General features: G+C 37.3%; 1 protein-coding gene across 2 annotated transcripts in view; it reads left to right on the top strand.

Moving 5' to 3' along the window:
- Nucleotides 1-22,225, top strand: part of ZNF654 (zinc finger protein 654) — a 34,963-nt gene that overhangs the window by 683 nt on the left and 12,055 nt on the right. Inside the window, exons 2-5 of one of the 2 annotated variants that reach the window (XM_083837358.1) lie at nucleotides 10,665-10,810; nucleotides 15,331-15,412; nucleotides 17,486-17,621; nucleotides 21,709-21,911. In XM_083837358.1, coding sequence (XP_083693484.1) covers nucleotides 10,665-10,810; nucleotides 15,331-15,412; nucleotides 17,486-17,621; nucleotides 21,709-21,911 — 567 coding nt within the window. Of the gene's footprint in view, nucleotides 1-10,664; nucleotides 10,811-15,330; nucleotides 15,413-17,485; nucleotides 17,622-21,708; nucleotides 21,912-22,225 lie in introns of those variants that run through there. The other variant, XM_083837357.1, reaches the window with a different exon arrangement.

Below are 22,225 nucleotides of genomic sequence, written 5' to 3'. Positions count from 1 at the left end.
TCGTCAACTCCTTGGACATTTACCGCTGCGCCTGTTTTCTTCCATTTCAGTAAAGGGGTTTCTCGGTTATTATTTTCTGTTCCTAACCCTTAGTGGAACACTTAATTGACACGTTATTTATTGCAGTTTTTGTCTGAAACTGTCTCAGCGTACCGCTCAGTAAGCCTCCAGATTGCTTTTTGGTTTTATCTCAGTGCTCTTATTATTTTCTGTTCATCAGCGTGTATATCTATTCTGTATGAACTTAGCGCATCCATCTCAAGACCCGTGAGGCCAGTAAAAAGAGAAGCGAATGTTTTTGGAAGTGTGGTGTAAATCACAGAATCACACTGTGGTTCTGTAAGAAGGGGCAACTGTATTTCATTAAGTTGGCAGGTTGGAAGGATACACAGGCTTCTGTCAAGATTACAAGTTTTATCTTAAATTTTTCTAGCCGCGCTTGCTGCATGTTGAGCTCATGCTGATGAGGAAGTGGAGGCAGGGTAATAGTTTCATATGCTAATGCCAATCCCATTTCCTAGACAAAGGTAGGAATTAGTGGGGAAGAGGACAAGACCAGGGGATGAATTTCCCTATGAAACGGTTGTATCACAGTTATTGACGGTAGAGTATCTGTCACTTGACCTTGACTTCTCTTGCAGTTTCTTTTGTATAGCAGGAGTGCCAGGCCCTCTCCCCTACTTTGTTTTGCTTCTAGTTTATGAACTCTTCGTGTGGGCAGCCAATGTTGAGAGTTTATAAAGGGCTCAGTTTCTTTTCTTTTAAATTTATTTTAAACAATGCGTAGTTGAAATAATCTGGTTGAAAGTGAGATAATATAATAACGCTTTGTCTCCAGGGTCTTTTCTTGTTGGAATTTGGCCTGGTGATCAGCAGTAATGTGCTCACTCAAAATACGGTCTTCCATGTTTTGTTTAAGCACGTTTTGTAATAATGGATTCCTCTACTGATTTAACCATGTAAATGCAGGGTCTCAACTGGTGTAGTGTGCTAGCATAGAAAGCTAGTATTTGCATGTAATCTTTTGTGGCTTTATACCCAGTGAAGTTGCACGTGCTCTACGTGAGCTCGTTTACCCTCAGGTTGGCAGTGGGATGGATATTTGTGTCTCTCCATACGTGGACGTACAGAGGGCTCGTAGACTCTTGGAGTATTCAGGAAGCGATGGAATGTGTTTGTGTTTACTTCTTCAGAAAGTATCGTAAATGTATGTCAAGTTTAGGTCACCTTTTTCTTGTAGCATTTCTTATAAAGGGTGATTTCTCATTTAAATCATGTTATTTGATTAGGTGTAGCTTTCTTTTCTTCCAGGTATGTCTCTTAGTGTAGTTTTTTCTCTTAGCTTCTATAGTTTGTTGGATCATGTTGCTTTGTATTTTTCTGTCCAGAGCTTCTGGCTGTTCTGCAGATCGAGCCTCCACCTCATTCCACCCCACACTGATAACACAATTTTGCTTGTCCTAATGTTTTTTTGGCGCTAATGCACGTCTCAGTTTGCGTAGTGTGTTCCTCTTGTTTTGTGTCAAAAGTTGAGGGGTGATTGTAGATAGTTACTTAGCAATAATACTGTAGGCTTGAACTACCTGAAATAAACATTTTTATATTTCAGAATAACTGTCCATGTTTGTAGCCAGTAGTTATATAGTTACATTGCTGTCTTAAATGTGCACGCATCCATGCTTCCCAGAGCTGCAGCAAAAACAAAGCAAGGCGTAAAGCCTTTTCAGCCCGTAGAGTCTTTTAACGAAGGTGGAAGCAAAGACCTTCTGACTGATCTTAGAGTAAGAGATTGACCTAGACCCTGATAAGCGTTAATGTGCACATCTTTTGTTCCAGAAGTCTGTTAAAAAGGTGAGAAAAATCTGTGAACAGCCAGTTGGGTGCTCTGGAGGCCTGGAGTATTGCAGCTGAACTTCGCTTTCAGACAGCTGATGAAGTAACAGTTACCAAAGGTGACTCTGGATTATCAGAGCATTTGCCTAAATGTGCGCCTCATCACAATTCAGCGATACAAGAACCAACTCGGAATGTGGCGACGCTAAAGCCGTGTCTGCTTTCTGGGATCTGTTTCGGTGTTGTAGGTAGGCACGGCTGCACAGTGCCATTACGCCCTGACCCTTCCAAGGCAAATGGAACAAAATGTTTTCTTAGGTTACTTGAGGTTGATAATATGGGGAAGACAAAATCAAGATTCCTGTGGCTGGGAATGAAGAGAGACAATTGGAAGATAAGTGCCCAGTTGATGCATCTGTGTTTCCTTCTAAGATTGCTGATTGGGCATTTCTTCGTGTTTATAAAGTTCGCTGTGTATTGAAACAGTGTTGGGGAAAAACAAGTCTAGTGTTCCCAGCTTTGGCAAGCAAAAGAACGAGGCGTCTGTGACTAGTAGAAATTTGAAAGGTGGTACCTAGGAGAAACCCCAGTCTAAACGTTTGCAAGATTTTCCTGAGCTCAACTGGTTCTGTCACATGCAGAATTCGTAATTCTGTTCAGATTTATCAGGGACTCCTTCCCTGCCTCTGTGACCGGAGCCCTTGGGAGCTTCCCATGTGAGGGAGAAGAAACAAAGAGGGGCAGATAAAGTAGTGTAGGCAGTTGCTTTTGCTGTGAGCGTGGAGGGAGTGCTTCTATAGTTAGAAGGATGAATTTGATTTGAGAACAAACCTTAGCAGCCAGATGGAAAGTGAACATAGCTTGCTTTGTTGCACTTGACGTGGCTGTGGCTTTATCAACTAGCTTGGAATCGCTTATTCTCTACAGAGACTTTTCTCATAACATCAAGTACTATCAAAATATTACAGTTTACACCCAGCATTTCTGTAGTTGTCCACATGGCTGCATAACTCTACCAGGTGTTGTTTTCTTGTTGTTCAGTACTGACTCAAACAAACACAAGGTGATTCTGGTGTAAAGTAATGCTGTGAGGGCTAAATGCTACTTGATCTTCTTTCACTGGGGCATCAGCTTACTGCCTTCCAATATGAGCTGACCTCCTGAAATAAAGGTTGCCTGGTTTGCTTACGTGAATTGGTGGTATCTTGAGTCACTGCTAGAAAAGCAGTTCTTGGGTTTATAAGTTCAGAAGCGAAGAATTAAAACTTAATGCAGTAGAGAAGATGGTGGTTACTGGATTTATTACAGTACACATACAAAAAATGAAATCAGTGGTATATGGCTTAACCACCATCTGTATCTATACCACTGTGTCTGTTTCAGTGTCTGCATTATGTTGTGTGGACAAACGTAGAAAAATACAGGCACATTTGAATGTACTTCCAACTTTGGGATTAATACACTTTCATAGTTGTTGCCATGTGCTTAAATTTGATAGTATTTGCACTTGATTCTTACTTTGATCTTCAAGACAGTAGTTGCTAAGTTGCTCTTATATTTTATACAGAAAAGGCTTTAGGTTTTGCCAAACTTATCTATCATTAATTTTGGACTATTGGCTATTGGGATACATTTGATATCCATATGCTGCTGCTTTACAGTTTAGTTACAGAAGTCTTGCTCAGCTGAGTGCTAGTAATGACAAGTGATCTCTTCAATTTCTTTTAAGCTTTTTTCTCTTTGAAAAGGTATAATTTGAGCCAATCGTTTTCTCTTGCAGTGAGGTGTGGTGTTCTAGTTTTTTTTTTCTGTAGCTTTTTGAATAAAAAAACTTTATAGTTAGTGGGTCAAGTTTTGAGAGCACCATTCCAAGTCAGATTTGTCTTATTTGACAGACATTTTTAGTTTTCATAATGTGTGATATTGCTAATTAAATTAAAGAGCAAATCATACTGTCTGTAATAACTAAATTAAAAAAGCATCTAAGAATACCATGCTGATTTGAAACACATTTGAAAGTTTGTGTGTTCTTATTTTTTTTTTTTACTGTGTCTTTCTCCTTTTGGCTGGGGAAAAAAACGAGTGTGTTCAATTTGCTACCAGGTAGCAGCTTAGTATTGTGCTGCTTGAGATGCAGGCTTAAAAAGAAATCCTTACAAATTACAAGTGGTAAGCACCATTTACTCCCAAGCTTAATGCCGGATGTAAGCTTCAGTTCTGTTAATGATGACATGTCTGCAAAGAATGGTATTGGTGGTGGCACTGTTTCCTTTCTCACTTGATTAGAAACCTGATAAGCCACATGTAGCATACCTGGTTGTTTTCAGTCAACTTTTAGGGAGAATTCGGGAGGAGGAGCAGTTGATTTGCAGATTGATTTATTTGTACACTGAAGGAGGCAGTCCTTAGTGCTGTGGCCTTACCATTAACATTATGAAGTCTTTTCTTATTCACATACTGATTCCCTCTTCATAGTCTCCTCAACCTCTGTGTCTGCTTTATCTTGAGAAATCACCTCCCATGCTGTAAATATTAACCCCTTCTTTCAGCTTTTAGAAAACGGATAGGTTTCTGGGATTTTAGCATTATCTTGTTTTCATTGCTTTGTGTTTGTATACTTCTCAGGATCATGGTAATGTTTTTCTCCTCCAGTTCTCCGGAACTTTTTATGACTCAGTCATCAGCTTCTTTGTACTGCTTCTTTTCCAGTTTATAACGCCTTCTCTCAAAGTTTAGCTTTTGTAGGAAAAATAAGCTTTCCAGTTTTGTGTGGAAAAATGTGTAAAGATTCTTGTAATGTAGGTGTTGCAGGTTTGTACACCTAAAAAGAAGCATGTCTGTTGAATGATGCTTCTGTAGCATAGTCTGGCAGATTACAGATTGTTTCTTACTCAGACATCTTCAGGGAATGAAAGGCAGATTTATTTTTATTAAGCAGCATAGAAGTAACAAAAGGTAGCACAGAAATTAGAAAAGGCCTGTTTAGATGGCAATTGTTCAGATGAGGAGAATAAATACTTGTGTTTTTTTAACTTGAAACTCACCTAAGTTGTGTCTTACTAATATCACTTGTGATCTGAACTTGTGTGTTGATAAGTCAGTTCACATGTCAACTGTCTATGTATGTAATCAAAACAATTCCACAAATTGGTTGATTTTCGCTCTAGGGGGGACTGATTGAAAGGTGAGGAGAAATATTACACCAATATTTACATTGAAATCTTATACATGTACATTAACTCTATGCTACAAGGAGCCAAATCTACTTCTCTAGGGTTAACATATAATTTCACTGCCGTGCAAATGATAGATGGTAAATATGGATGGAAGCTTGCTCTTTGGTTAACTAAATGTAACGGGTATGTAGAACACTGCCTTGAGTAGCGTTCATACTTAAAGCAAGCTGAGCCAAATCCATGGGCTTTCAGCGGCTGCGGGTGGGGGGAAGCATTTAGCTTTGAGGGTAGAGCCTTGGCAGAAACATGCCTTATAGAATGTGTCATACCGTTGCTGGGTGATGTTTTTTCTTTTGCCAGAAGTGTGATTATGTTTGGTTATTCCTTATGTAATGTTCACACGTGAATTGCAGTAAAGCCATTGCTTACATCCATTTTTTAGTTAGTGATTTCAAATGGTTTCGTGTGATGTATTGATTAAATAATGTTTTATAGAGCCTGAAAGTTTTAAGATCTTTCCTACTGTTATTTGGCCAATTAAATCCCTTTCCGTAGGGATACAGTTAGCTTGACTGTATGTCAAAATGTAACAAAATTTTGGCCATTGACTCAATAAGATTAAAAAAGGTTAAAAAAAAAAAAAAAGATTATTTTTTTCTGATGATTCCAGGCAGAATACTCCAGCTAGAATACATTTGGCATTACTCAAGGTTTACTTGTACTCTTCTAGAACTGAACTTTTGTGTTTGAGCTGCTCTGGTACTTCTGGGATAGTCAGCCAGCGTTAGCTGTTGCTTTTAATGATGATTTTTAATTGTCAGGAAAGTCATATTTAAACAAGCTTTTTTTTTTTTTTTTTCTTGACACTTTAAATCCTTTTTGGTTGGATTTATTTTATTCTGTACCAAGCACCATATTTGTTACTTCATTTTCTGTGCCAACTAGCTTTCTTGATAACTGTAAACAGCAGTACTCACAGAGCTGTTGTGGCTTTAATCCCACGGTGACATCCTTTACTGTTAAATCTCACAGGAAAGAAAAAAACAAGTAATTCATTTCAAATTCTAGTCATGACAAAACTTTACCATTTCTTCTTGTTGTTGCGGAGAGGGACAAGAAAAGGAGTGGGGAAACAGGTTGTGGGCAGAAAGGTGCTTCAGTCTCCCTTCCAGTGATCTGTCTGTATCTGCACTGAATGAGAGAGTTTCATGGGTGGTGGTAATTTGAAAGGTCAAGACAGGGTTAGAGAACAGAATCATGGAGGAAATGGAGAATGATGCATGGAGAGTCCCTAAGCGTGTAAAAAAAATTGCACCCAAACGGAGTTCAGGAAGGGAATTGTTGCAGAAATTCATAAAAACAAACAAACAAAAAAAACCACCTTCTTCTTTCTGCACTCTATATTGGACAAAGAATATGTCACTCTCCTGGCAATATTACGTGCTTCTTGTTTGGCTGACTTCATTAAATCAAAATTATTTTTCTTGTTAAAAATGTGCTCATGAGCATAAACTTTAAATATTTAAGCATTTAGCATTCAAGCAGCGTAATTATTGGATTTTTCTGAGGTGTTAATGTTACAGCTTCACAAGATAAGGGTGACCATATGCATGTCCCTTAGAGTTTTGTTTTCCTTTAAGAATATCAGAAGTGGTAAAGTTAGGGATTTTGTTTTGATTTGGGGGATTTTCCTGGTTGTTTGTTGTAAACCTTGACTGATTTCAAAGCATGGCACCAAAAAAAGGTGTTTCAGTTAAAGAAAAAGCTATTGCATGAGGGTGCTTAAAAGCAGACATTGATGTATGTGTAGAATTGATAAACATTTATTTTTTCCCTTTAAAAATAGAATGTGTATGCAGGGTGGCTTAGGATTTATTTCACACATAGTTTAGCACTTTTTTCACTGTTTTATTGACGATAGATGCAAGTCTGAGAATTTGACTAATTTTATATGTGTAAAAGTATATATTTTTCCTGGGACTGACAGATTGCATGTTTTCAGGTATCCATACTCTGAAAATAAGTACACCATTCATATTCATAGAACCACAGAATGGTTTGGGTTGGAAGGAACCTTAAAACCTATCCAGTTCCACCCCCCTGCCATGGGCAGGGACACCTCCCACCAGACCAGGTTTCCCGAAGCCCCATCCAGCCTGGCCTTGAGCACCTCCAGGGAGTGAAGCATCCACGGCTTCTCTGGGCAGCCTGTGCCAGTGCCTCATCACCCTCATAGCAAAGAATTTCTTCCTAGTATCTAATCTGAACCTACCCTCTTTCAGTATAAAGCCATTCCTCCTTGTCCTGTCCCTACACACCCTGACAAACAGTCCGTTCCCAGCTTTCCTGTAGCCCCCTTTAGGTACTGGAAGGCCACTGTAATGTCTCCCCCGGAGCCTTCTCTTCTTCAGGCTGAAAAACCCCAACTCCCTCAGCCTGTCCCATAGGAGAGGTGCTCCAGCCCTCTGAGCATCCTTGTGGCCGTCCTCTGGGCCCATTCCAACAGGTCTATGATACTCCTCAGCAGTTTCAAGTGTGTCTGGGAGGGGGTTTCTGTGAATTTCTGTGGATATGTTTGAATTTCAGGCTAATTGCCTACTCCAATGCAGTGTTGCTGTTGGCCAAGTTCTTCTTCTCTATGCTACCTGTGGTACTTCATGGTAGGGTGGTGAGCCAGTTAACAAAGCCAGTGCAGACAACAACTGATGGCTTTGGGGAGAACAGGCTGTTCGCTGGCAAGCTAGCCCCTGAACTAGCTTGCTTTGGGATCAGGTGAGTTTGTTGGTGCAGCAAAGGCAACTAGTAGGACTGCACAGGCTTTTGTAAGGTAGGACTATGCCTGTTGGAGACTGCCGTGTCCAACTTTGTTTTCAGCATGACTTTTCATTGCATTCATTCTGAGTTCTGATTATTTGCAGAAGCAATAACCCTGACATTAGTACCAGAATCTTACCAGAAGCTCATATATACATAATTAAGGAATGAAATGAGCAAATACAGTAACTTTGATCTCTCTATATACTTTCATAAGCATTAGATAGAGCCTTCTATTTATGTAGTTAGTAGCATTCAGAGGATGTCTTTTTCAGCTCATGCGGTCTTTCATCCGCAGTATCCCTTCAGTGAAGAGATCCATAGCTTGATTTCAGTGTGAAAAACTATCTCCTGTAATTCCTTTTGTTCCTGTTTACCAACCTCATTGATCCTTATGTGAAATTTATTTTGCTACATAGCATTTGTTGCATTTCTTCAAAGCTATTCTAGGCCTACTGTGTTGTCTTTTAAAATCCAAATGGGTAGATACCAGAATAGCATGTGACTTGAAACATGTGGGGATGTGCTGTGGTTTTGAGTAGGTAGTGCTCTGCTTTGCTGCCTTAACTACTCTCCTCGTATTTAGTTTGCATTCTTGAGCACTGTGATGCACATTGAGGTGATGTTTTCATGAAAACAGATAGTATAATAACAGTCTTGCACCAGAGTGGTAACTGCTAAATTTGAAGGCCATCATATTAAATGTTTTGGCTGTTTTTTTCCCCAAGTATCGTTGCATGCTTGTCTGTGTCGAATTTCATCACTTGCTGTCATAAATCCTTTCTACGGTTATTTACAGTTAGTACCTTATGCTACCAAGACAAAATTAGTATCATAAGAAAATGTTTGTTGTCTCACTGGTTGAAATTATGTCCGAACATATCAGTACTGTGGCTGTCAAGCCGAAGTGTTGTAGAATACCACGGTGGGAACCGAAACTTTCTCTGCCTTGTTGTTAGACCACTTAGAGGCTAAACCCACCAAAAGCTGTTTTCTGCTGCTTTGTTTTTCCTAAGACTTTTGTAGTTCCCTGTGCAAGGCACCTTGTTAGAAATATTTCAGAGAGCTCACAATAGATGGTGTCAGTGTAATTTTATTAAGTGCTTGTTCTTCCTTGCAAGAGGAAGAGGATTTATTAATGAGTCTACTAATTCTCTTCCGGTTGACCTAGATACTTGCTGCATTAAACTAACTGATTTTCAAATAGGAATTATTGAAATAAATTTGGCAGAAAGAATACAATTGCAAAACAAAAATCAGCCTTGGCTGTTTTTTGTGAGGATAAAAGATTACTGGTCCCATTACAAATAGCTGCTTTGCTTTAGAGCAACTCTAACCAACCTGTCAGAAATGGGACACTGGCCTGTTCGTGTTGCAGAGCCCTAACTGAACTTAGCTAAAGTTTTTAGCTTTTTAGCTTTGGAGCTAAAAATGTCGGCTGTTCAACTTGACTTTTAAATTCTTTATTTAGCTGATGGGCAACAGGACAAATCTGAGAGGGATTCACAGACTTGAAGTCAAAAAGAAATCCTGAAGGAAAATACCTGATTTTTGTTTCAATTTATTCCTTGAGTCACTCACTGGTTCCTTGTGTGTGCTTTAGCTTTTCCTTCATAACATGACTGATGGCATTGTGTTCCCTCAGCTTCTCACTTCCTAAGGGTGTAGGAGATCTCAGTGAAGTTTCCTCAGCAGGAACGGAGTGCCCCAAGCCCTAGTGCCCAGCTAGGCCTCTCTCTTCTGCTTCTACTGAAGCTGTGCCATTGCGGTGGAGGAAAAACGAGAGAACAGTAAATGAGCAAAGGAGGCCCAAGCAGTAGTGCAGTGAGAAAGGCAACGTGCCAGAGCATGGAGGAAACCTGTCTTTTCAGTCCCTGCTGAGTGCTGCCTATGACCTGCATCTTGGCTGTTGATTAAAAGAGTGGACAAGACCCAAAGCCCTTGGCCTCCTTATAGCTGTTGGACAGCAGTGTAATGACCAGTCTGCTACAGAGTTGGTGGGTGCTTTTACCCATGGGTGTTTTAGTGCTGAGCTCAACTCAGTGCTGTCTACGTGTGGAGCGTTCTGAGTGGACTGGGCCTCAGAGGAATTCAGCGTGGTGATACCGAATAGTGCTGGCTTAGTGAGCCTCTGTGTGGGCACGGGCAGTGCCAGAAACATGGGTATTCCTGCACTTAATAATACAAGTAAGATCGACTAGATGACCAGGCAAGGATTTAATCAATGTTTCCATTAAAACACCTATTTTACACCTTCATGTTGCTTTATAAATAGTGGTACAGTTCCGTAACTGTAGATCAGGGCACAATTTGCTTTAAGCATGCACATAAAAAAAAAAAGACCAAACTTAGTTATTTTTTCAAATAGGAAGGAGTGACTGCTTGTACCCTTTTCTGCTGACATGAAGACTAGAATAGTGCAGGCTAGTCATTTTCCTCCCTGAAAGTTTGTTTAGAAAAGGCTGTCTGAGAATTGTTACAGAGACTCTAATTGGTTTCCTGTTGCAAAATAAAAACTTAAGTTTAAATGCAGAATGTAGTAACTACTGTGATACTATATTAGTATGAACTATTTCCTGGACTTACCCTCTGAAAAGACTCGGTTGAAGATACTTTGTGGTACATCTTTTATAATGTAAGTCATAACGTCTCTATTTTTTAAAATCTGGCACAAAAATGGTCGGTATTCTGTTTTTGTGGAATGAGATTTTTTTTGGGTGATTAAACCCTACTTCTGAGGAAGTAGGGAAAACGAAGTGGGTACGATATTAACTATTTTTTTTTCTAACTAAAGAGGATGTTTTCGGTTTGTAATACAGGTTTCAATGCTTTTGTCATTAGGTTGTTGAAGACTATGCTGGAAGATGGCAGGTTCCTTTGCCTCAGCTTCAGGTGCTTCAAACGGCTCTCTGTTGTTTCACGTCTGCCTGTGTATCATTTCCAGCTGAATGTGAGCACGTACAATATGTATTGAGTAGCCTAGCTTTGTAAGTACATCTTATTTTTTTATTACTATTTTCTGTAAAATGTGGAATGTCAGTGTTGTACTTTTATAATAGTGATAGGTTTGCAGAGGTTCTCAGAGCTTTTAGGAGTGGTTTTGCCAGGTTACTTAGCTGTGTGGAACAAAGTCACACATGGTAAGAAAAGAACAGCTAACTGTGGATATGAAAACTATAATTCAGGTAAGTCATTTTATGTCATTAAGCATTCAAGCTGCATATTCCAGTGTTGTGTCATAAGGGTTTTCTGACGAAACAAATTATCTGAAGAAATAAGTCAAGTGATCACCTTACAGATGGCTTTCATGGGAAAAATATTTTTTGGAATATTTGAAGACCGACCTTTGGCAGCACATAATTGTAAATGTGTTACTGAAAGTATTTATTGTTCTGCTCCAATGATGTAATAAGCTAAGTGTTTGCTGAGATAAACAAATTTCTTATATTGGTTAAGAAATTAATCAATTTTAAAATTGATTTTTTTTTTTACATTCAAGTCATGAAAATGCATATGGAAATGACTTGTTATGACTTTTGGTCAGTTAACTGTATATTCAATTTGACAGAGAACTGCAGAGTGTATCTTATTACAATCTTGGTTTTCTTGTGGTGGTTTTCCCACATGAAGGCTGAAAGTGTCAGGGTAATGATCAATACATAGCAAAAGTCCATTTTTTTCTGCTGTTAGAACCTAATTTTAATATTTCAAAAACTTTAGTGTTCAACAGAAGAAGACGACAAAATCTTTGAGTTAGTTATCCCAGACACAATGTACTTGATTTTCTCATCAACAGGTGGAGATAAAAACCCAAAAGCTTAGCTTTATTGCTAGTTCAGTTTGAGTAAAGCAGATTTATCTGTCCAGCTTTCTTGTTGAGTACGGATTTCAGATACAGCCTAGTGTCTCAGTTCAGAATTTATTCGGAAACTTCTCATCATGCTTCATCAAGTCTTCGGAGGTGAATGTTCTCAGCCTTTACTTTGTCTGGAGGAACTCTTTCTATTCTTCTAGAGCTATTAGTAATAATTATATACAAATTAAAGTTTTATTGGGTATACTTGTACAAATATCTGCTATCTTTAAATGTTGGTGAAACTTCACCAGTGAGACCTGGGGGGGCGGGGGGGGGGGATGCTATTTGACGTGAGACTATTTATGGAATCAGAAGATAATGATTTTTATAGTGGAATACTTAGGTATCATCTGCTAACAACTAGCAAATGAATCAAAAGGTGGTGACCTCTCTTTTTCACTAGTTTTTAGAAAAACTCATTTCATGAAGGTCAAACCACACCTGTAAACACTTCCAATTATCAGAGTAGTGCGGATGTGGAGTGGAAATTACAAATTCAGGTGTATCTTGTATTTAGGATGGTCACCATTGCTGCTAATCTAGAACTGAACTGATTGCTGACTTCCTAATGCCGTTGTCTGTCTTGGTTTTTGAAGCTGAGTTTACTTGCTGACATTTCTTCCTGTTCTAGAATTACTGAATAATGAGTTTGTTTTTTCTTCTGAATCTGCTTGATTGGCGATATCATAAAGGCATTGTAGGACTTAACAGTCCAAGTTACCTAGGAAACCTTGCTCAAATCTCTTTCGAAAATGTGATGTGTATTAAGTCCTAGTTCTTAGAGAACAAAAATCTGCCCATGTTGTCACACTTGAGTAAGACTTCCTGGGTAACTAGATGATAAAGTATTTATTTACAGTAGTGACTGTTGCATTTCCTATATGTACTAGCCATGCTCATCATCACAAATGAGGCAGCATCTGTACTACATTAATAGAGTTCTCTATTAATGCTGTCGGTGTTCTTAGACAATCTTCTAATGCCGGTAATATAAGAAGTGATGTCAGGGAAAGTCAGAAGCACCATTATTGCAGACAGATGGATATAAATGTAGGTGTGCAATATTGCAGACTGTTTTAAGATAGCAAGGCCAAGCTGGAATTGGCTATAGTGATTTTAACGGAATGTACACTGGTGACTAGGAAATACAAATGTTTCAATAGCTTCCTTTATTAGTCTCGAAAGATTGTGAAGCAAGGGTGTTGATGCAGAAGAAAACTGCAGTTTATGCTTGATCACTGTTAGTTTCCATTTTTTTGGTCAGGATCTTACTGTCTTTAAGTCAGTCAAAACAAATGAAAACTGACGCTTATATAAATTGCTATAAACACTTTTGTCTTAGCCAATTATGAAGTTCCAGTGTGGCTGCTTTCCAGATCATGACATGACTGAAGCATGACTTTTACTGGGAGTCAATAGGCTGCAATTTTTTTTATTGACATGAAGATGAGATAATGTGTTTCTGGACAAAGTACTTATTTGGGTACTGATTTTTTTAGTACGTATTTCAGCTGAGACTCGAAGATCTAATCTGTAGAAATATCCTGTCATTGAGCTTGACGAATGTGTATCTTAAATTTTCTAGCTAATCTAAGAGAAAGCTTACTGCAGCATAATCTAAAGAAAACCTAGTTTCGTGATTCTCTTTCATTATTTCCGTAACTATTTCCATAGTAAACTTTTGAAATTTTTGGACTTTTAAAGAACATTTTAGAAAATTCTGCTTATGTGAATATTAAGGTTTTTTAATTGGCATTATTCCTGAAAATAAGAGGGAAAATGTTTTTAAACTGCTCTTTAAATTCTTCTATGTCTGCTTTATTGAAAATGAAAGACTTTGTTTTGTAGGGATACTTCGGCTGTTAATTTCAAATGTAATGAGGATATGAGAGTGACTTGAAATTTGGGGATAATTACAACGAATTTAAATGTTATGCAAAATAGTACCCTGTTCAGCAGTTTGTGAAAACCTGCCTTTTGTTTTAAGAGATGTTGCAACGAAAGACTAAATATGGTAGCCAGGAAAGAAATTGCTGTCAGTAAGATCTTGAGTCAAAGAACAGTAAGTGGAAGAGTGCTGGAACTTCACTCGGTTTTTGTCTTCTACCTTCTTTTTTCCTAAAAAAAAATGATCCATGTGTTCTCATGTTACGAGACCAAAAGCCTTTGCTGTTCTGTTCTTTAAAACACACTAGATGCACACAGTTGTGCTTTCCACACTGTTTCCATTCAACTTTGAATTTTCATCTTAACCTGTCAGAGTCACTCAGATACCGACTGCCTCCTGTTAGTGACTTTTGCAGCCAGCAGTTGCAGGTTATGTTAATGCAATACTTGATAGTTACTTTTCCTAATAGAAATAATATTTCTCAGAATCTTAAGGCAGAGCAGTAGCAGATGTGCTGGAGCTGTCTGCTGATTCACTGACTGAATTGCAAGTAATATCTAGAAGTATGCTTCTGTAGGTGAAAACTTAAAATTGTCCTGAGCATTGGAAGGTTCATTTTTACCAACCTCTCTGATTCTGCTAGCAGGGGATTGTTTTTCTCAGTCACTGCAATGAAAAAATAAATGAAAAAAAAAAAAGCTAGAACATTATTTTAATATGATGGAAAACATGGAGGCCACTGTTAACACTTGAGACAGTTGGAATCTAGTCTGCTTTTGCAAGAGTCAGTCCTGCCTTCTCCTTTATCTGCCACCTCTTTTGAGGTAACACTTGTCAATTTGCATTATTGCACTGGGATCTGTTTTGCCTAAAACTTTGTTTGTGGTAAAATCAAAGTTTAATCAACTCATTTGAATGCCAAGCAGGAGGTGAATGTAGTTCCGTTTACACATTGCACAAAAGCTGCTTCTGGAAATAATCTTTAAAGGCTTTTGTTTTGAAATATGAAATTAATAGCACCTTTAAACCTGCATCTCTTCAGAGAGATTTCAGTGGGTGTTACAATAAGGCAGGTTGAAATGGAATAAAATGTGTTAGTACAAGATGCTCATCATACTTGAAAATATGAATTGCTGGGAATCTGCACTTATATAAAGTCAGTATGCCTTATATAATGTGTGCACTCTTCAGTAATTGTATAGCTATCCTCTTACTTCCTCAAAATTGCTGCATATCTGACAAATGTTTTGGTGGATGATCACTTTTTTTTAATGGTGAGTGAGGAACAGCAGTATGGAGGATGTTAAAGTCCTTGAGAGAGAAGAACAGGCAGATACTGTATGTAAGTCTAGATGACCTGAATTTACGAAAACAGTGTAGCCGTGGGGATTATAACTTATTCTTAAGTATTCTGTTTGATTGCTAATTTGGACTTGTTAGATACCATATGTTAACAGCTATAGATAAGTTATTTGTGACCTGATGATTGGTGAAAAATGTGTTTCGGGGCGTGGGGGAAGTCTAACTGCAAAAGTCCAGCACAGACTATAAGACCAATGTTAAATTTTAGAACTGAGTAGTGTTTAGAGCCTCTAGGTATTAGCCAAAACTTTTACGTTGATTGTTCAGTGCTGGCAAGGACTCAAAACTTATGAAAATGCTATTTTGTTTTAGCGCTATGGAAAGCAGTAGAATTACAGTAGTTTCATTTCTTGAATGGACATTTTTAGTTTGGTTGACTTGTCACTACTTCTGTTTTTTAGGAGTTTTTTTGAATTGCTGCTGTTCTTTGGAAAGGATGAGTTCTATGAAGATCCTTTGAAAGATATTTTAGGTTCAATCCAGGTAGTGTTGCCTACTTTCATATAAACCTTTGATAATGCTATTTTAGTACATGTGAAGACAAGGTGTTTTTTTTTTGTGGATATATAACCTGGAGGAAATATGCCATTATAATAAGATATGAGTTGCTTTACTTGCATTTATACCAACAAATTAATAAAAAGGATATTTTTAAGGGAAAGCCATTTATTCTTATATTTATCATCAGTATTTCTATTGGAATTTTTCTGGACTACGAAAAACACAAATTGTTTTCTATTTAAAACCACTTTTTGATTCAAGACTTAATCTGTGCTTTTCCTATATAGAAGAGAAGCTGTGCTTGTTTGTGCCTAATTAGAGCTTAATGTCATCCTCCATCCAGTGTGGTGTTTGTTTTTTTTTTTTTACCACCTCATGACATGAAAGGTCAAGTTTACCTCTGTGGTTTTAAACAGTAAATTGGAAATTGAAGCTATGTTTCATTGAACTCTTCAGGTCAGCATGAACTGGCATTGTTAAAAACTTTTTTGCTCTTGGCTAGGCTGGGACAATTTTTGGTATGTCTGTATACTACCGTGTAAGAGAAATGTTCCCAGATTTAACATCTAGACCTTTTTTTCACCAGATAAGGGTTGTGTTTTCATGGTGTTTTTTGTTGTTGTCTTTTTTTTTTTGGACCTGGGCCGGTTTTGAGAGTTGAGTTCAGCGCATGTGAAAGAAAGCACTTGTGCCAACCACGGGAGAATAAACTTGATGTGGAAACAGAAGGTGAAAAACAGGGCTGGTTCTGCTGTTAAGACTGATAATGAAACTGCAGTTTGAGGAATAGCTATTCTCCTGTGATTTTTACGTCGACACCTTTCTGTTATCACTGCTGCAAAGTCAGCACTGCTTACCTTAATTATCTAAACAGCAGCAATTATATTCTTACTGAGAATTAGTGGAAGAATAGGGTCAAGGAGTGGCTTAGCAGCCCCATGAATGGGTATGGTCTCTTGCAGAAGAGTAATGGGGTGTTTCGGTAGTCCTTTGGTAAGTGCTTTTCAAAAGTAGTCTATGAACAAGAAATAATTTTACCAAGTGTGACGCATAGTAATTTATTCTGTGTGCTTTTGTATTACAATTCCCAAGTGCTTTGACTTTTAAACGATAAACGTATTTAAATGCATCTTTACATAATTTTCTTGATAAAGAACATCTGAATCTGTTGTATAATCAAACTGGTAGTGAAGACCATTGTTTCGTTTATTTAACTGTTCTCTACCGTTGAACATATTCATCTGAATATGAAAGAAATATTGAGGAATTGAAAAAAAAAGAATTTGCAGAAAAGAACATATGTGAAGAAGTTAATTGCATATGCATAGAAGCTATTTTTCAATTGCATTGTTAGTCATCTCAGCTCACTTTATAAACAACCCACAAGAAAGCTAAGATACCATTTTAGTTCCATTTCAAAAATAGATACTTTTTTCTTGTGACTGTTAATCAACAGTGGAATTCTTATGTTGATACTTTTACCAGCAAGTAAAAATGGGGGAAGGGAGGTATGGAACTTGGCATATATTAAAATCCTGGGTGGCTAAAACACTACATATTGTTGTAGGCAACCATGATTTCTGTTAGATAGAAATTTGGATTAAAATGATTGCTTGAGGGCTAGTGATTCACATGGCTTAGTTCAATTTTTCGCTTAAGCTTGGAAGAGTTTAGACTTCATCACTGCATCACAATTCCAGTGTCAACATGTCGGAATCTGTGCAGACTAGCATCAGATGAAGACTTTTCCCACAGAGTTATGCCGATAATATCTCATAATTCAATGGAAGCAATTTGCATTGTTATGCAAATGGAAGACTCTTGCTGAGTGCCAGTAGAAAATATTCTGGCTTCCACAGTTCTGTGTTACAGAATATGAGTTGTTGCTTTAGGACTTTATCGAGGCCCAGTCAAGACTTTGTAGGTTCAATTGTTGACTGAGGAAATACTTGAATGTGAATGGATTTGCTAGTTTATATTTAGACCACCCAAGAAGATATTATTTGTAGACAACGCTTATTTTCATCTTTCTAACTGTTTTCTTTTTTCTTGTAGGAATGTCAGAACCTTCTAAATAGATACAGAAATATGAACCTGGAACTAGTGACTCGAATCATTCGAGATGGTGGACCATGGGAGGATCCAGTATTACAAGCAATTCTTAAAGCAAAGCCTGTATCACAGGACTTAGGTACTTAAATTACCTTGTAATTGTTTTTTTTAGAGTGCTGGAAAATGCGCTGTTAGGCTTTTTTGATACTAGGATCAAGTGTTGTCAGCTGGTTTTGCACACAATTGTTTTGAAGTTAAGTATCAGTCCCTCTTTTGAAAGAAAACTAGATCTCTGTGCTAATAGCTTTAGTCTACTTTTATAGTACAGGGATCAAGTTACTCAGATACAAGAAGCTACTGAGCAGTGAGCAGTCACTTAAAAATGTGTTTACAACATCCAGGTGTTCTAACCCAGGAAGAGCATATAGAGAAAGTTGACTTTAGTTAGGCTACTGAAGTATCATGATCGGAGGGGTCCTGATATGTAGTTTTTTCTCATGGTCCTATGACTAATTTATTTTTTTCTTTTAAGTTTACATACTTGGGATTGGGGCTTTTCTTGGCTCTGTTTAGAATTAAGCCTGTGATTACATCTGGTAGCTGCTTTGTGTTTATGGTAGTATATATAATAGTTGGGTTTTAAAGAAAGATTATTTTTTTCAAACCATGCATGTAGACAAATGTAACCTGGCAGTTAATGAATGTTTGTAAGGGTAAAAATGGCGTATATCCAATCTACAGTGAAGTCTTTACTAGCCTCTTCTGTATTTGCTAGCAATGTTAATGGAGGACCTCTTGAAAATTGTTTCCATTTGATAGTGATAAAAATACTAGTTCTTCTCTAGTTATGGTGCAGTGAATGATTCAAATTCATGACTTTCTGGAATGGGCACATTGTTATAAACAGAGGAGGAAGAGGATGAACCACAGAAAGTGGTTTGGTAGCAAATTAATCTGATTCATTGGGCAGTCTTTGATTGTTGCTTGTCTCTCTTGTGAAGTAAGCAGTTGACTTACAGTTTACCTTTGATTTTTTTTTACATATCTGTTAAACTTCTGGACATATATATACAGAAACAAAATGAAAACAAACATTATCCTTGTTTTATTCTGCATTGCATGACTAACTGGTAGTTTTGGTGGTTATCATCTGAAGCTAGGTGTTAAATGGAAGAAAAAGTTTTAATCTAAAAAGATTAGTATATATAATAGAACATTTCAGGAAGGAATGAAAGTATGTATGACTCAGTAGGAATTTGAAATGTTTTGTTCCATCTCTCTCTCTCCAGCAAAGATTTAATTAATCCTTTTTCTTATTGATTTCCTTGATCAGCATGAAGCCATTTGATTATGATGAGTAACAGTTCAAGAATTCTTCCTTAGTTTTACCTGGCAGAGAAGGATGAGACTGCCTATTGTCATTAGCTGATCACTTTGTTTCCTTTCATGGAAAGCTACATCTCCTTCCCCTCTGCCTAGGTTTTCTTCCTCTTCGTATCTGCTGATTAACCCCTCTCCACACATCTCATCTGCGATCACAAACATTGTATTTTAGATAACGCCTTTTGGAAATGTTTTCTTTTTTGTTTCACTTCATCTAAAATCTGATTCTTATGAAATCTTAAAGCAAACATTCTGTGCTGCTTTATTAGCTGGCAGTATCTGGTGTATGTTTTGAAATTTGGCCATAGAGTTCCCTCAGGGGTCACTCTTTTAAATGAGGGAAAACTGCTTATTATTGCTGAATCATCAACCATTACTCATGAAAGTCAGATGGATGAATAAATATGTACTGTGTGAACTACATAATCTTGTCCTGGATTCACCAGTTACACAGAAGGTTAGGCCAAGACAAACCTTGCTGTGTCTGTCCTTACTTGAATTGTAGTGTACTTTAGGATGTTGCAGAGTATATTGAGATAGCTGGAAAGGAAGGTAGTCTGGGGTTTTACAGAAAAATAGCAGGGTTTGATATGGGTTGGAATTTTTTGCAGCATAGATGCAATAAATAGGTGATGAAGAGTAGGACAGCCTAATGTGATGGTCTAAAAGAGAGTATTGTAGACAGGAACATTCAGTTGTAAGCAGTTAATTATTTTTGAAGCTGATGGTTGGCATCTATCTCTCCAAAGTAAAGCACTGCACATGCTGCCTGGACAAGAATAGATGTTGTTTTCCCCAAGCTGTTTTTAATATATTGCAGACTTGTGTAAATGCTACTATAGTTAGTGGTTGTCTTCTGCTTTGGAGACTTAGAAGCCTTGTAAATGCCTTCTTGGAAAAAGAGGGCATTCCATGACAGGGAGGGAGCAGAGCCCTGCAAGTTGTTTAGCTGGAACTCACAGCCTGTTTAAAAACGGGCATACTGAGCTAAGAATTTACAGCACCAAGTGGGAATGTACAACAAGCAGTATTGTGGACTGCAATCTTTCCTTGTTGGAAGGAAGAGGATGCTATAGCCAGTTGTTACGCGTACAGCATTTTCTTAAAATTAGAAGAGAATAACAGGTAACTATTTCTGGCCTGAGATTTTTGATTGTTCAATAATCTCTTGTGTACTGGTTGCTTATGGAACTGATGATGGGATTTATTACCTGAAGTATGTTAACTCAAACTTAAGGAGAGGCCTTTAATTAGCCTTAAGGATTATTCTGTGTGATCACTGCTTACAGCAGTTCAGTGACCATTGTTAGACACGGTCTTTTCTGTCTTCATCTTTACTATGTTTGTACCCCAAAGTGCTAATGGGTAGTGGGAATAACATCATCTGTTAAGGTAGAGCTTATGATAAATCTACTAATGAAGCTGATGTAAAACCTTGTATCACTTTCAGTAATGCACCTGAAATGTTCACTTGCGTGTATTATCATTTGCTTTCATAAGATACAGATGGCAGAGAAATGCTGTTTCTGAACATAAAGAATGTCTTTCAAACAGAGGAACTTAAAAAAAACTTTAAGTGAAAGCTTGTTACACAAGTAATGTTTGATTTCAGGAAAACATTTTCTCTTGGCTGTTCAGGTTGTGGTTTTCAGTAATGCTTCGATTTTTTTTTTAATCCTTCCAAGTGTCACTTTAAGTTGCTTGTAACTTTCCTCGCACAGGTTCCTTCTAAGATATAAACTCCCTCTGCTTGCTTCTAGCCTTCATTGACTTTAAATCGGTGGTCCTTTTTTTTTTTTTTTAATATGGAACACTGTAGTACTGCAAGCTATGCACTAAAATTGTCTTTTTGGAATATTTCTCTATCTTATGGGAGTTGTGGAGAATACAAGAGGCAGATTGGGCCATAGTGTCCAAGATATTACATAAACGTTAATGCAATATTAAGACCTCAAAGTGCACTTACTTGAAAAGATGCAAACAATTCTCAAAATAAAAGCAGCATTACAGAATTTTGTGGACTCGAGTGACACTTTAACTTGTAATGCTAAGAGATAATAGAATCTGTATAGTCTTTTAAAATAGAGATCTAAAAGATGACATATTTCATTATTTTTGAATTGCTTAAATGTGTAGTATTGAGTGTTTCTTTCAGTTGAAATTAGTTCATTGAAATACTTAGCTTCTAGATAGGAAAAAATCAACTTCCAGCAAGCTAGGCTAATACTTAAGGGTATCTAGGCAGTTAGGTGTGTGTGTGGGGGAAAAACACCCAGCATTATTTTTAGAGGAAGGAACAGTGGATATATTCCATTTCTCCAAGCAAAACCAGAAGTGTTCAAAGATATTTAAAACAGCTTTTGAATTGCAGATAACTTTTTCCCTACTCCAAGCTGTTCCATTTTAATGCGTAAGAATATCCTGAGTTGATTTAAATATTTATAGTTACAGTATTGGAAGTGATGTAGATCCTGTAGTTCAGACAATCATCTAGATTCCAGTGCTGAGAAAGGAAGGAATTTTCTTTCTTGAAAATGTTCATATTTGCTTCTGAATTGTGTGTATTTTCACTAATCCTTTGCAGCACCTTGTGTTGATCAACAAATAGAAACGAAATACTGACATAGACTACTGTTATAAGAAAAATGATTTCTGTTTCTGAGTAAAAGAACAGATTCTTGATGATGGCATTTACTTAAATATTATTTGATAGCTTCTTTAGCAGAGCCTTTTCTTTATATTATTTGTTGACATAGCACTGTTAAAAACAACATTAAATTTAAGTATATTTGGTGTTTGGACTTAATATTCTAATTGCCTTTAAATCTTTCTTTTCTGTACAGTTAACAAATATTTAAGCTCTGAAAATCCACTGTTCTTTGAACTACGTGCCAGATACCTTATTGCCTGTGAACGCATCCCTGAGGCAATGGCTCTTATCAAATCTTGCATAAATCATCCAGATATCAGTAAAGATCTGTATTTCCATCAAGCTCTTTTCACCTGTCTTTATATGTCACCATTAGAAGATCAGCTATTCCAGGAGGTATTGTCAGTATACATTTTTTTTAATGAAGTGGTACTTGTTGTGTACAAATTGTTGAGAGGAGCATATGGAACTGTTTTTGTAGAAGCAAATGTCATAAAATCAGGCAACTACATTGGTATTGCTTAATTTAGTGCGGGCTTAGGCTCTGAAAAGATAAATGTAAGTGCCTACAAATCTTGTTGACCTAAATGCAATTTTTTTGGTCAAGTTTACTTACAGATATATTCCCAAAGTAACTTAAGTCATTAAAATTTTCTAACTTCAGTTTACTGACTGTTATTTCACAGTTGACTATTATTGTATCAAAACCA

This window comes from Anser anser, assembly GCF_964211835.1.
Source record: "Anser anser genome assembly, chromosome: 1".
Lineage (NCBI taxonomy): Eukaryota > Metazoa > Chordata > Aves > Anseriformes > Anatidae > Anser > Anser anser.
The sequence above is the reverse complement of the archived record's forward strand: the minus strand, read 5'-3'. Positions and strand labels throughout refer to the sequence as shown.